Below are 14,332 nucleotides of genomic sequence, written 5' to 3'. Positions count from 1 at the left end.
AAAGACAATGCCAGATGTCTTTACTTAAATACCACCTTACTAAAGAACTGCAGACAGAATTGTTTGCAAGAGAAAAAGGGATTTATTGTAAGGCCAATAGAGAGTGATCATACTGAAGATCGTATCTCTCTGCTCCTATGGGTACACTCACATTTAAAAGACAATCAGTTAAACATAACTTCATTTGACTCATACGATTATTTTCCAGAAAGTTCTGAACCAGAAGGGTCTGGCTGGGCTGAAGGAGGCCGTATTTGAGCTGTGTGTTTTAGTACAGTACTATTACTACAACAGTACTGTGGTATGAAGCGTCTGGCTGGGCTGAAGGAGGCCGTATTTGAGCTGTGTGTTTTAGTACAGTACTATTACTACAGCAGTACTGTGGTATGAAGGGTCTGGCTGGGCTGATGGAGGCCGTATTTGAGCTGTGTGTTTTAGTACAGTACTATTACTAAAGCAGTACTGTGGTATGAAGGGTCTGGCTGGGCTGATGGAGGCCGTATTTGAGCTGTGTGTTTTAGTACAGTACTATTACTACAGCAGTACTGTGGTATGAAGGGTCTGGCTGGGCTGATGGAGGCCGTATTTGAGCTGTGTGTTTTAGTACAGTACTATTACTAAAGCAGTACTGTGGTATGAAGGGTCTGGCTGGGCTGATGGAGGCCATATTTGAGATGTTTGTTTTAGTATAGTACTATTACTAAAGCAGCACTGAGCAATATCATTGCTGTGTTCATAAGGGCCTGACCTTCTCAGACCAGAAGAATTTCAGCTGGCCATCTGGAAAACACACCAATAACAGATCCTTCACAATCCAATCCTCTGAAGCAGGTTTTTTTTCCCTTGTTTTTCTCTTTTTTGTGATCCAAGAGAGCAAACCAAATTACGAGAAGCAACTCTCCTTCAGGCTAGGAACCAGAGATATAAATCTTTATCAGCCTGGGATCAAGGCTAAACTCTTGACTAACTATATTTGTTCACAATTTACAGCTGTGGATCGCAGTTACAGCTGAGCAATAAATGAATTTCTCTGGAAGGATGGAAGCAAGTTATAAGGTCCCAAGATCAATTACTCTGAGGTGCTTTTTTTTTTTTGCTTTTTTTGTTGTTGTTGTCGTTGTTTTTTGTGTAGTGTCTGGCAATCTTAATCCTAAATAATCAAACAGGCAAGAGTCAAGGTAGTGACTCTTCATGCACTGGAGACCACAGAAGAAAAAAAAAAGAAACCTTCCAATCCTCAGGATGTTTTCCCACTTCATGATGAGCTTATACCACCGTCACGTCAAAGTCCCTGTTTACACACCAAAGTTAGCAGTGATGAGAAAGCAAAGGCTCTGGCCACAGGCGAGAATCTGACACCTTTGGGTCCTGTGTAATCCTCAGCGAAAGCTCAAAATGCTCGTTTTAGTTTATCTCCCACTGCCAGAGTGTATGCGACAAAACACAACACAACCCCAAGGGACTTTGGCAGCGACCTGTGGACTCTATGCTTACAAACACATTAGAGATAGAGTTTATGTGTGTGTGTGTGTGTGTGTGTGTGTGTGTGTGTGCGTGTGTGTGTGGTACATCTTGACTTGCTTAACCCGCTTACCCACGATGCCCTTCGACATAAGAGCTTGTTTTGTAAGTGGGAGTGCGAGCATGATTGTATGATTATGACATGGTAAATGTCAGACATCTTTCTTCTCCTCTTACCATCTGTTGTGAGAGAGCTCGGCAGGCCAAAAAAAAAACAAACAAACGAAAAAGAAAAAAAAAGACGAGAAAAAAACTGCTGACCAGCTTCAGCTGTTCGCGATTCATTTCCGGGAGGGAGGATGCTATGACCTCTAAAACGTGGCACTAGTTCGAGGAAACCAAGCCAATCAGCATGCAGAGACACGTCACCATGTGTTCCCTATCACCCATGGGGCAGCAGGAGTCAACAGCTCCCACGGTTGGCATTCCAACAAATATATGACATATATGTGTGTGTGTGTGTGTGTGTGTGTGTGTGTGTGTGTACACATATAGAATTTTGATCGAGATGAAGCAGAGGGAGATCACACTCTGCCGTACATGTTTTGCGCGGAGGGATTAAAAGAACGTATTACTAAATGAAAAAGAAAAACAACACCAGCAACAGCCGACGCTGTCACCTAAAGAGGAGATCTGCTCTTCTCCTCTTTGCCTCTTCACACGTTTCCATTTGATCCCATTCCCCACCCAGCTCCCTCTCGCCCCCTCTGTCCGTGCTACCAGCTTTCCACGGCTTTGATCCTGTGGTGTAGTTCATTTCTAAGGTGTTAAACACGTCCATCTGTTTTCTCTCGGGCTGAAGCAACAGCGCAACTCCAATCCCACTGAGTCCCTTGATCATCCACAGTGGAAGCTGGACTCTACTGAAAAATGCCTGGGAGCTGGAGAGAGCTAATCCCTCGTTCCATGGCAGAGATGGATGTATCAAGGTGCGTCTATCCATCTGTTGGTGACCCCCTGCCCGTTTTCTCGCAGTAGCTGCTGTCAGTCGGCAAAATGGATGCAGCAGTAGGGCCGGTGGGGAGGCAAAGGGTGGCCATTGTGACTGGAGGCCCCCCCAGCTTAGAAGATAACACCCCAGGCTTTGTCAGTAAATTACAGAGGAGCTTCGCATGAAACATCCACGACGCTATTTCCACTGGCCCGATCCCTAATACTGTAAATAAAACCACACAGGCCACAGACGGTTTTTCATTGTCCCAATCAAATAACACCCCCCCCCCCCCCAAACCCCAACATAAATAAACACCCACGCGAACACACACACACACACACACACACACACACACCTCAGAATTTACGCCATTACTAACAGCAGGCCTGCAGAGTTGAGAGGAGGATTACAGTATTGGCGCAGCAGTGAAGAGGAGAGTCTAAGAGAACTCAACACACTCATAACAGAGAGAGAGAGAGAGAGAGAGAGAGACGGAGAGACAGAGGGAAAAAAAGAAAGAAAGAAAGAAAGAAAGAAAGAAAGAAAGAGTCAATCCCTCCACTTGTGATCACAGTTACATTCATGAAATAAATTTCTATCGTGTGTAGAGAATACAGCCTTGCCCAGATCCACCTGTTAAGCCTATGGCATTTGTCCAAGGCTCACAGGGACACGAAGAGAGAGAGAGAGAGAGTGAGAGAGAAAGATGGAGAAATGAAGCGACGGAGAGGAGGGGGAGAAGGAGGAGCAGTGGATGGGAGGCTTCAGATGGACATCTGCTGCGCTCTTCCCGGCCAGGCTAATCTCCTCGGTTAGAAGCGAGCGCTAAAGGGGCCGCGGTCCCTCTGATGACAGATGTGACTCGTCCTGCGGTGTTTGCCTTGCGTGCCCTCTACCAGAATGCCCGCCAGACACACTATCAAAGCTGACTAAAGCTGCAGTCACTAATACCCTGCCTTTCATGTTAATGCCCGCTCCAATACACAGGCAATTTAACATGCCTGGTTCTTCTCAAGCTGCATTAGCCGTAGCACTTAAGAAACTACACAGACCAGTTAAGATACCTCCGAGCATTCTTCAAAACAGACATGTTATCTAATCTACAAACAGTGTGGACAAAAGCCATATCTAACTGAACAAAGGAATATTCGATTATCATTCCTTGACGCTTTGATCGCAAAAGAGGAGGTCGACGGAGTGGAGGCCACAGATAAACATTCTTCCGAGAGCGGCGAGGATTTTGCAAGGAAACAGTGATTCCTGATGAGCAGCTAAAAGCCTGTTAAAAAATTAACACACAGACTGGTGTGTTTCCCTCGACAGTGAGCTCTGTGAATAGAGTCAGACGTTCTGTATGCTACGGTAATGACCTCAGTATAAGCCCAGCCTTAACCCATTTGTGTGCTGGCTTCTCCGTCACGCGTCTCATGCATATTTTCATCTTAAAAGTGTTCTCTGAGAGCATGTTTTTATCCGTTTCCCCATGGTTTTTAGTCATTTTTATTTATTTACTTTTTTTTTCCTGGAATAACTGGATTTAAATGCATGGCAACCATAATTGCCAAAGTGCGCATCTCATCAATACATAGCACAATGTTAAAATTTTAATGAGAGAGAGAGAGAGAGAGAGAGAGAGAGAGAGAGAGAGAGAGAGAGAGAGAGAGATGTTGGATCAGGTTCATATGAATGATCTCTAACATAACAAACTGGCCTTGACTTGTAAACATTATGAGTTTGGAGGGCGTTTCAGTTTCAAGGCGTTTGGCGTGAATGGCCTCACACTAGATGGCTACTGGCCTTGTCACTGACCTCACAGGGCCTCAGGGTCACCCAGTATAAAAACAGACCCTAAACGAATCCTTGACCATATTTCACAGTAGATACAAGTTTCCTTTCCGCATGCACATGTTCACACCTTATTTTGACACTACAGCCATGGTGGCTGTGCAAGGCCAGAGCATGCTGTGTTCCCTCTCAGCTGGAAAGGCCACGCATCTCAAATCCAACTTCCTATTAACGATACCAATGTCATATTGTCTCTTCACACGGAGATCATGTCTAAGTACTGATTTGGAGACTGGTGAACTGGTGAACCCAAATCGCAGTAAAGTTTTAGAACAAAGATGGTCATGGAGATTTTTTTTCCCTGTGCTTTCAGTCCTTACTCAGTTTGTTTAGGACAGCCGTAGTCTTTGTCTTGCTTATTCTTGATCAATGGCACCCATAACTTTACATGGGCCTCAATGGCATTTTTGGGCATTTGGACATGAAAAAAGTAATATTGCATAAAAACATTCCATGAACTACAATACTAATACTAATAACAATTGACTCTGTGGAAGAAATTACCAATTTTCCTAGGTCATCAGAACATGCAAGGCATATAATCACCAGCCACCTAAGCTGCTGTATTTTTCATTCAGTGCACATAAAGCAGCAGATCCCATCTGAAATTTCTGTTTACATATATCCACCGAGATTATAAAGTCAGTACTATTTCATATGTCTCCTCTTGGAGGATTTGATTCATCCATTCTACCAGGAAGTATTTCCTGAAAGATGACAGCATGACATGACAGAAAGTGACCCCACAAACCTGACTAAAAAAAAAAAAACTTCAGCTGTATTTTTGCATGTCATTGACTTTCAGAACATTCATAGCATCTGAGAAAACATCTACATTAGGTAAATACAGAACTGACCTTAGCAACCTCAGCTACTCTCAGACTACGAAGTGAGAGAGAGAGAGAGAGAGAGAGAGAGCATCCAGCGCTGGGGGCAAAATGTGAAAAGAGAAGTAAAGACAGAGTGAGAAAGTGAGAGAGGCAGATGGGGGAAAAAGAGAAGACTAATGAAACCCAGCATCCAGGGTATTTGTTACAAGAGAGAAGAAATTAGTAAGCGTGAAAAACTATAATCCTCAACACAGCGGCCACACAGTACGATTAAAGAAAAAAAAAACAACAACAAAAAAAAAGCCAATTATTTCAGGAGAAAACACAAGCCAGTGGTGACAATTTGAACATGGTAAACAATAGGAATAGCAACACTGTAAACGCCCCAGACACAATTAAATCCACATTGACTGTATCTGTCTGCAGAGCACAGCATGACACACACACTCTCTCAAACACACATGCTGATATGTTGCATGTATGCTGTCAGACCATAAGAGTTAACATGATTAACACCTTAGCAACGACCACGCAGGTCTCTCTAAGACAAAAAAGAAAAGCTGTTTTTGTTTTTTTTCTGTCTTCTCCTGTCAAAGCAGGTGTTGCTATGATAAATGTTGGCTTCCATTCTTTGTTTTTTGGTCTGTCTATTTGCAAATGCAAGAGAGCTCTGTCGTACTAGGTCAGTTTCAAATCTCAAAATTCAGACTGCTGGACTAAAGGTTCCATCAGACAGTCCATACACAACAACAAAGTGTGTTTCACTAGTAATGTTCATAGCCTTTAACATAGCACATCAGTCAGGATGGACAAATAAATAAATAAATAAATAAACAAACTGTGAAAAAAAAAAAAAGTTTCCTTCAAAGTGTGAAAGACTTTTAATAGCACCGGGACATTAATAAGACTGGGAAGCTCTCTGAAACACCAAAGCTTTGATTTATTGATTGGATTTAAAGGACACTTGGAAAAGGTTTGACGGCACCGTTCCACAGTCGAACGTGCCAAATTAAAAAAAAAAAAGCCTGAAGTGGATCACTTCTGAACAAGTATCTTCTGATACCTGGGTTTCAGGTAGGAAAAAAAAAGCTTTTAGATAAAGGGGCCTGATTGGGAATGATTCAGCAGGTAAATCCAGAAAGACAGTTCTGATAACAAAGCACACACACACACACACACACTCTTTGTCCTGCTGTGGTACATTACGCCATTCCACAAACAGAACCCCCTGCTTGGCAAGGACAGGACCCTTGACCTTCTCTGCATCACCCATTAAGACAACCCAAAAATGACGACGGCAACATATTAACGCCACGACTTGTAAGTGCATATTTATGCCTCCCAATAGCACAGCATGCCTCAGTTTGGGTTTAACAAGTAGAACATTTTGAGCTGGATCGTTACCCTGAGTGAAGGGTGCCAAGAGCCTGAGGTTGTCTAGAAGTGACATGGTGAAAGCCACCCACTTCACCTCACAAGGGTTCATCAGGCCAACATTAGCAAATCTAAAACCATGTGTGGGTGTGGGAAGGTTCCTGTCAAAACTGTTTAAACTGTGTGAGTGTGACTTGTGATACTCCTATGACATACAATAGTGGGGACAACTTCACTGACGCATTTAACTACACAAGTTTTATTTTAACCAAAAAAATTCAAATTACAAATAAACACGATCAGATCTTCAGACTCTTCAGAGATATTACGTGTTTTTTTTTTTCTGCCTTGTGTTTCCAAAATCCAACAACTTGAAATCATATCTATTATAAAACATGAGGATAAGTCTCTTTAAAGAGCATATTGTGCAAAAAAAAAATTGTGACCTGGGATTGCATCATTGTCTTCCCTGTCCATGTCACTTCAGAATAAGGAGAAATGTTCTTGAGCTAGTGCAACAACCCCAGGGCCAGAATGTGTGTTTTCCTCAGACAGGTTCTTTGCTTATATGGTCTTATTCCCAAAACGGAACCAGCACTTTCCATACTACAACACCACTCAGCCTTAAACATCTCAAAAGCCCACAGTCCACAAGAGCTGACCAAAGTTAAATCATGCACTGAGCGAGACAGACCCAAGATATTTCACTCCAATCAAAACCAGTCTTTACTCTTGACCGTGCATCTGGTCTTCCTCAGCAATGGCATAAATGAAGTCAAAATTTGATTGAGCCCAGAACATGATGAGATTTTTGAAATGGTTTACTTACCTGGTGATCCATTAAGGCACACTGAAGATCTCCTCAGGCATCATCCCATAAAAACCAGCTAGCCACCACACACATCAAATCTGACATGTTTTCTTTTCACTTCCTTTTTAACTCCCAGTTCGCGAATGGTTAGAATCCTAATCTGTGGGCCCTCTGAGCGGAGCGACCAGCTAAGGCACTGTTCAACAGTATAGAGGTTACGTACTGCATGTGGGATTCACGGTTCAAATCCCAATCGCAGCACACTTGCTGACTGTGACCACAAGTCCATTGGAGCACACTTGGCAGTTTTCCTTGCGTGGGTGCATCTAAGGAGATTCCTCTCCCATTCTCACACAGTGATGATCACTGCCACAAAGAGCTCATATCATTCTGGGCGACGGTTATCCCCATCTCTGTAATCTCCAATCATCCAAAATCAGGCATCTCTCACTGACAGCCTGAGCCGATGGAGAAGCCAAAATATAAACTTTTTATTCTACTCTTTCATATTACAGCTGTCATTCATTAATAATGAGTGTTTTTATGTTATATCATCATGTAACATAATAAGCATTTTATGTTTATGCTTATGTATATATAGCTTCACGATACCTTGAGTTTTTATACAGCTTCATAATACATTGACTTTTTATTCAACAATAATAAGAATTTTACATTTTATATTTTATGTTTTATATTTTAAGCTTTGGAGTGGCCTGACCGTCTACTCTTTCTAAGTTCCTAGTTTAGAGTACAGGCTGTCCAAATTCAGGGAAAAATCCCTTCTTTAAACTGTAGTTCTTTAATTCATTTTGTTCCCTTCAGAACATAGGGAATGGAAGAGAAACATTTGCATTTAGTGCTATTTTGAATTTACAATGCGTCTTTGAGTTTGCTCGGTCACTGTTTGATCCATTAACTGTCGACGAGCTGAAAAGATAGAAAGTCACCACAAATTCTCTCAGAGTTGAGGGCTTTTCTTTTTTAAGCTGCTTTATGCATACTTCGTGAATGCCATTACTGGTTCCTCAAAATAAAGGGCTTCTAAAAGCCGCCACTCAAATATTACTGCATGGTCACTGTTACCCAGCACCTCATAGGGCCTGTGTGGGCGACTCCATAGGACGGACACAGTTCACCGTTCATCTGACACAGCACAATGCATAGGATACCACTGACCAAAAACAACAGGGTAATCCTGCTTGGGACAGAAGTCCTGGCAATCCAGTCTCCCTTTCTTACACGCCAGGTAAAGAACAAAAACAAAAAAACATGCACACACACACACACACAAAAACGAGCTAGCAAAGTCACCTCGCCCGTTTGATTCTGCCGAGAGCACACAAGAGAGGAATGTGGGAACAATACAGAAAGTCAAGTCCTTACCCAGAACGCCTAGCCGATAGTTCATGGTTATGACGATGACATTGCCGTAACTAGCCAAGATGCTTCCATCAAACATATTTCCGGTGCCTTCCATGTATGATCCCCCGTGAATGAACACCATCACCGGTTTGGGGCTCCCGCTCTCGCGGATGTCTGAAAGAGGCGGGTGAAGAAGAACCATTAAATGACAAATTAATGGTGACAGCTGAGAGATGCAATCAGAATGGTAGCTGACTTGTCTTTTCACTATAAATCCCAACGTTGCCTTATGATTTTTTTTTTCTTTTTTTTTTTTTTTTTTTTTAAGCAGCACAAGACAAGATCAGGTTTCTATCTCAGACATTTCATTTCCTAAGCGACATGTATGTCATGTTCCTTGGTGATTAAAATTCCTGTTTAATTAGAATTTTAGGATTTCAATTTGATTGATTTTTCACTGCTCTCTCTCTCTCTCTCTCTCTTTCTCTGTAAGGATCTGTCAGTAGTAACGAGTCAAAAGCGAAACTGGTGATTCATTTCCTGAAGCGGTTTACGGCGATTGGAACATTGATATACTTCGATAAAAATGTGAGCTCCATCCTTCACGGCACAGTCAACATTAGAGGTGAAACCTCATCTCCACTTTATGGAACCGTTTCACCCTCTAATTTCGAGCTTACTTTCGAGATCCAATTTCTGGGTTTTTTTTTTTTTCTTCCTTTTTTTTTTTTTTTTTTTTTTTAAATATGGGCAGAGTGAGCTTCCTTAAAATTCAATTCAAATCTGAGTAAAATGCACTTAGGCAAAGTAATTCACTCTGGGCATATGGTTTCAGTCCAAGAGGGAGGCTTTTTCAAACACACACACACACAAAAAAAGATAAAAAAAAAAAAAAAAAACCCTCGGATGTTAGCGATCACTTTCATCTTCAACAAAGGAGACGGCCATTTCATCATATGTGCAAAGTATCCACATAAATCTGAGATATTTTATTGAAGTTGGGCGTTTGGGGACACACGTCCGGGAGGTCTCAACACAAAGAGAAGAACAAATGAAAAAAGCAATTATTTTTCCAAAACGTTTTTCTTGCTAGGCCTCCAAATGATGGCCAGACTTTTCACGTTTTCACTCCCAGGCTTCTCTGTCTCTCCAGCTCTCTGCCACTTTTTCTTCTTCTCCTCACTGTCTCGAGGGGGAGGGGGGGTTTCTTAGCACACCACAGCAAAAAGAAAAGCATATACCTGTGTGTGTGTGTGTGTGTGTGTGTGTGTGTGTGTGTGTGTGTGTGTGTGTGTGTGTGTGTGTGGGGAGGGGGGGGGATGGAAAATGGTGAAGGCCCATGTTTTTCTGTCTCTTGTACCTTGGTAGATAGACAATGTGCAATCATCACTATATAATTTAACAGATCTGAGCTGGGGACTGTGTGTGTGTGTGTGTGTGTGTGTGTGTGTGTGCGCGTGCGTGCGTGTGCGTGTGTGTGTGCGCGCGTGTGTGAGAGAGTCTTTTATCATTAAAGTGTGTCACACTGTTGTTTACGTGTCGTGTATGTGTGTGTTTACGCATACAGAAAGTCTGAATAAAAATGAAATTTTATGCGTTTGTAAAGTACAAGTATGCATGTGCACTGATGACAAAATTTGTGAGTTCAAATATATCTTTCCATACGATAATTTGTGTGTGTGTGTGTGTGTGTGTGTGTGTGTCTGTGTGTCTGTGTGTGTAGGTGTGAGTGTGTGTGTGTAGGTGTGTCTTTAAGACTAAGGCAGAGGAAGAAAATCAGCGAGAGACAATGCTTTGGAAAGCGAACCTAGATTTGATTTTGTCATCTTTCTCTAAAACCACATATCTAAGCTCTTACATCTTAAATTCACTTTGATGAATTAATTGAATCACTCCCGAGCATTTGGATCCACTAAAGTGCGTAAACCAGCAGAGCGATGACACAGATAATGACAGATAGCTATTCCACAAAGAAATTAATTTTCAACTGTTCTTCCTCTTGTTTTTCAAGTGAGAGCATGTGAATACTCTTTTTTGAAATGGTATACATTAAAAATTAATATTCATACTTTCCCTCTCAAAAAAAAAAAAAAACCTTTGAAAGATGAAATGAGGAAAATGCAGTGCTCCACTCCAAATGTAAAAACACAGGAAAGTTCTCTGAACAGGACTGTGCTGACATATTTTATTAAGTGGGTTGGCTTTGAGCAATAATTGTTGATGTTGCTGAGAAATAAGACTCAACAACTCACAAAATGTCTCAAAGTGAAGAGGTGTGAATTTGTGTGTCTGTGTGTATGTATACATGTGTGTGTGTGTGTGTGTGTGTGCTTGTGTATGCTCACGGACCTCCTTCGTCCTTCTTTGAAACAGGGACGTTAATCTTACACACATTTGTCTTGAAGTGCTCATACGAGGTCTTAATTGGTGAATAATTCTCCCTTTCCCATGAAAGTCACACATCTTCTCCACACACACACACACATACACACACACCCCTCCGTGTGTAACCCCTCAGACATAACGCCATAAAAATTTCCTATAGTATGTTGCAGCCTCCCATCAGAAAAAACATGTTTAGTGTCAGATTAATATCGGCACGTTGTATTACGTCTCCCGATCTGCAGATATAATATGCTTACAAGTCCCCAGATTGCTTCTTGCCCTTGTTTCATGACTCCAGGGCAGACACTTGTGTACTGGTCCTTTTTCTCTTGAAGGAAACTCTTAAGTGTATGAGTAAGGCACTCTACAGAAGACTTGCGCTGACAGATGTGGATGATGTGGATGGGGCCAGTCTTTGCTTTTCACTCCCAGGTGTTCGCATTAAAGTGAAGGTCAGTCGCACAATGGCACTTTCACCACTGTCATTACATCTTCCATTACAGCTCAAACATGGTGACTAGAGCCTTTTTTGACTGTGGAACGGAGAGTGGGAAATTCTACTGGATATGTCAGAAAAAAAAAAAAAAACCTCTCGATTTTGCCTCCATCTTTCAGTTTCAGGAAAGCCCATCAGGTGTTGGGAGTAGCAGGTGGCTGCCTTGTTTCGCAATCCAGGATGATCCAGGGCGAGGAAAGTTCCGGGCTTAAATGCCGTGCAGCTGGATGTGCGAACGTTTCATGGAAACGTCATTTTCCCAGCATATTGTCTTCAGCACTTAAGAGGATTACGTGTCTGCCCTGAATATTTGATCGAGTTAATACACCATGCTCGCCGTGGTCCCACTGTATATTTGTGTGGTTCTAATCTTTTGATGTGCAGATCAAAGACAGCTGACTGGTCCCTGGTTCAGCACTGTTTAATTGGTGCTTATTTCACATTAAACCAAACGCAGTCTTCATTAGTTCTGTGTTCTGTCATTGCCAAGGAAAAGACATACTTTTATCTGATAATGTCTCACGCAGGTTTTCCTTTTGCTCTTGATTTGGTGCGTGTCGATTGATTAATTTCCATTGTGGAGTACACAATGGATTTTGAATATTAGGAAATCAATTAGGCCAAAATATGTAGTAAGGAAAGTAATAGACACATCGCCCAACTAAGGAAATTATTACGCAGCTAGGCATCGCTAATAAGTAATCGAGGAACATACAGTACAATGTTGCATAGGAAACGATGAAAAATTCATCACAGTTTGATAACGAATCATTTTTAGCTGTTAGACTCTATCTAGTCTATCAGTTTTTAAATGAGTATTTAGAAAATTTTTCCAAAACCAGAGAGGGCTGACCATGCAAAAATGTGTTAAGAACTGACAACAGGGTTAATAGTTATATGTTTTTTTTCTCTCTTTCTTTCTCTCTCTTCTAGGTGGGATGCAACATGAAAAAAAATGAAAATAAAATAAAAAAAGAATTCAAGCAAAAAACCTATGAAAGGTTATTGACAATTAAGTATCTGGAATGAAGGTAGGACATGGAACATCAAGCAAAAAAGGACAAAACACATCCAGCAAAAAACTAGGAAGAAAAAGAATCTTCACTTTCGGAAAAAAAGGACAAGAAAATTTAAGAAAAACAAAGAAGAAAAAACCTGGAGGGTTCCAGATCATGCATATCAGTTTGGCATCGGTTAAAAAACAAAAAAACAAAATACCTTCTTCCTCAGCACCGTCATTATCACTTATATCATCATTCTGTTTCTTTGTAAGGGGACCTAGGATCAAGAATGGAGAAAATATAGCAAACAGAGAATACAAGAACATACAAGTCTTCAAAATGTTGCTTCAAAGACACAAAGAGTTTGCATTGATAGCTTTTGATTAAAAGCCATACCTCATAGAAGACTTATGCAGTCAAAAATGGTTGAGAAGACTTAGGCAATTAGAGTAAGCAAAACGCAAGGATTTTTGGATTTTTTTTTTTGGTTTTTTGAAGTGATTTAAACTACTATGCTATGGAAAAACAGAACACTGTTGGTTCAAGGGAAGACTGCTTTTTAAAAAGAAAAAATCAAAAATATATCGCCTGCTCAAAGGTTCTGAACATATAAGTACAAAGAACCTGATAATGGTTGTAAGAATATGAAAAAAAATCTACTTTTTCAGCAAGGACAATATACTACCAATAATCTTCAATATTATTCGAAAAACATCAACTTTTCATCAAGTATTTCAGTCTGGACAGCCAGATATGCCCTCCTATGTTACTATTTTGCAACAAATGTATGCTAGCTGTTTCTGTCACTCAGAAAGGGGGAATAATTGAATACATTTATATTTTAATATTTGCATACCATATATATATATATATATATATATATATATATATATATATACGTGTGTGTGTATGTGTGTGTGTGTGTGTGTGTGTGTGTGAGTGTGCATATGTTTAACTTTAATACTTTCATTCAAATATACAAATGTTTAAATCCATTTAGTGATGTTTTAGTGCACTGTAGAATGCATTCACCTGATCAGATTTGTGAGGCAGGGACATATAAAAAATAAATAAATAAAAGAATTCAGCATAATTGAAATGCCACAAAGGGCCAAAAAAGGGAAATTACAAAGCTGCAAATTTCTGGAAAGGCCCCAAACATATGGACAGAGGGTTAATTATGTGCTTGCAGATTATTCGTTTTGTCATCTGCAAAATAATAACTTAGAGGGGGATGACAGTGGCTGCCGTAGATCAACACTCATTTTCCTTTTCTTTTCTTTTTTTTCTCTTTTCCCCTTTTTTTAAGGGATCCAATTTGAGAAACACAGCACAGAGATCATGGCTACCAACAGGTGCACACAGGCGTGCACACACACACACAAACAGACAAACACACACACACGCGCGCACACACACACACACACACAGATGAAACATACTCACTCACATAAAAAGCACATTCAAAGCTTGAGTCATCATGCTAGAGGTTGCCAAGCACATGCAAGTGAGTGTGCCTGTGTGTGTGTGTGTGTGTGTGTGTGTGTGTGTGTGTGTGTGTGTGTGTGTGTGTGTGTGTGTGTGTGTGCGCATGTGTGTGTAAGTGTGCATTTATACGTAAGCCAAGAGCATTGTGTGCAAAGCAGAGTGAAAATTATACAAACAAAAGAAAATTAAAATGCTCTCATCATAGCTAAAATGCACTGCATCGACCAAATCACCGCAACATTTCCTAAAACACTTAAAACAGCACATACACACACACACACA

At 41.0% G+C, this 14,332-nt stretch overlaps 1 protein-coding gene across 8 annotated transcripts in view; it reads right to left on the bottom strand.

Annotated features, from left to right (window-relative positions):
- nlgn1 (neuroligin 1) overlaps positions 1 to 14,332 on the bottom strand; it is a 157,268-nt gene that overhangs the window by 97,741 nt on the left and 45,195 nt on the right. For 3 of the 8 annotated variants that reach the window (XM_030791276.1, XM_030791280.1, XM_030791277.1), the window contains 2 exons: positions 12,780 to 12,839; positions 8,702 to 8,854 (listed from right to left, as the gene is read on the bottom strand). In XM_030791276.1, the coding sequence (XP_030647136.1) occupies positions 8,702 to 8,854; positions 12,780 to 12,839 (213 nt within the window). Of the gene's footprint in view, positions 1 to 8,701; positions 8,881 to 11,139; positions 11,147 to 12,779; positions 12,840 to 14,332 lie in introns of all 8 variants that reach the window. The other 5 variants (XM_030791278.1, XM_030791281.1, XM_030791282.1 and 2 more) reach the window with 5 other exon arrangements.

The sequence above is a fragment of the Chanos chanos genome, chromosome 14, assembly GCF_902362185.1.
Source record: "Chanos chanos chromosome 14, fChaCha1.1, whole genome shotgun sequence".
Classification (NCBI taxonomy): Eukaryota; Metazoa; Chordata; class Actinopteri; order Gonorynchiformes; family Chanidae; genus Chanos; species Chanos chanos.
Note: the sequence above shows the minus strand (reverse complement) of the source record. Positions and strands in the feature narration are given on the sequence as shown.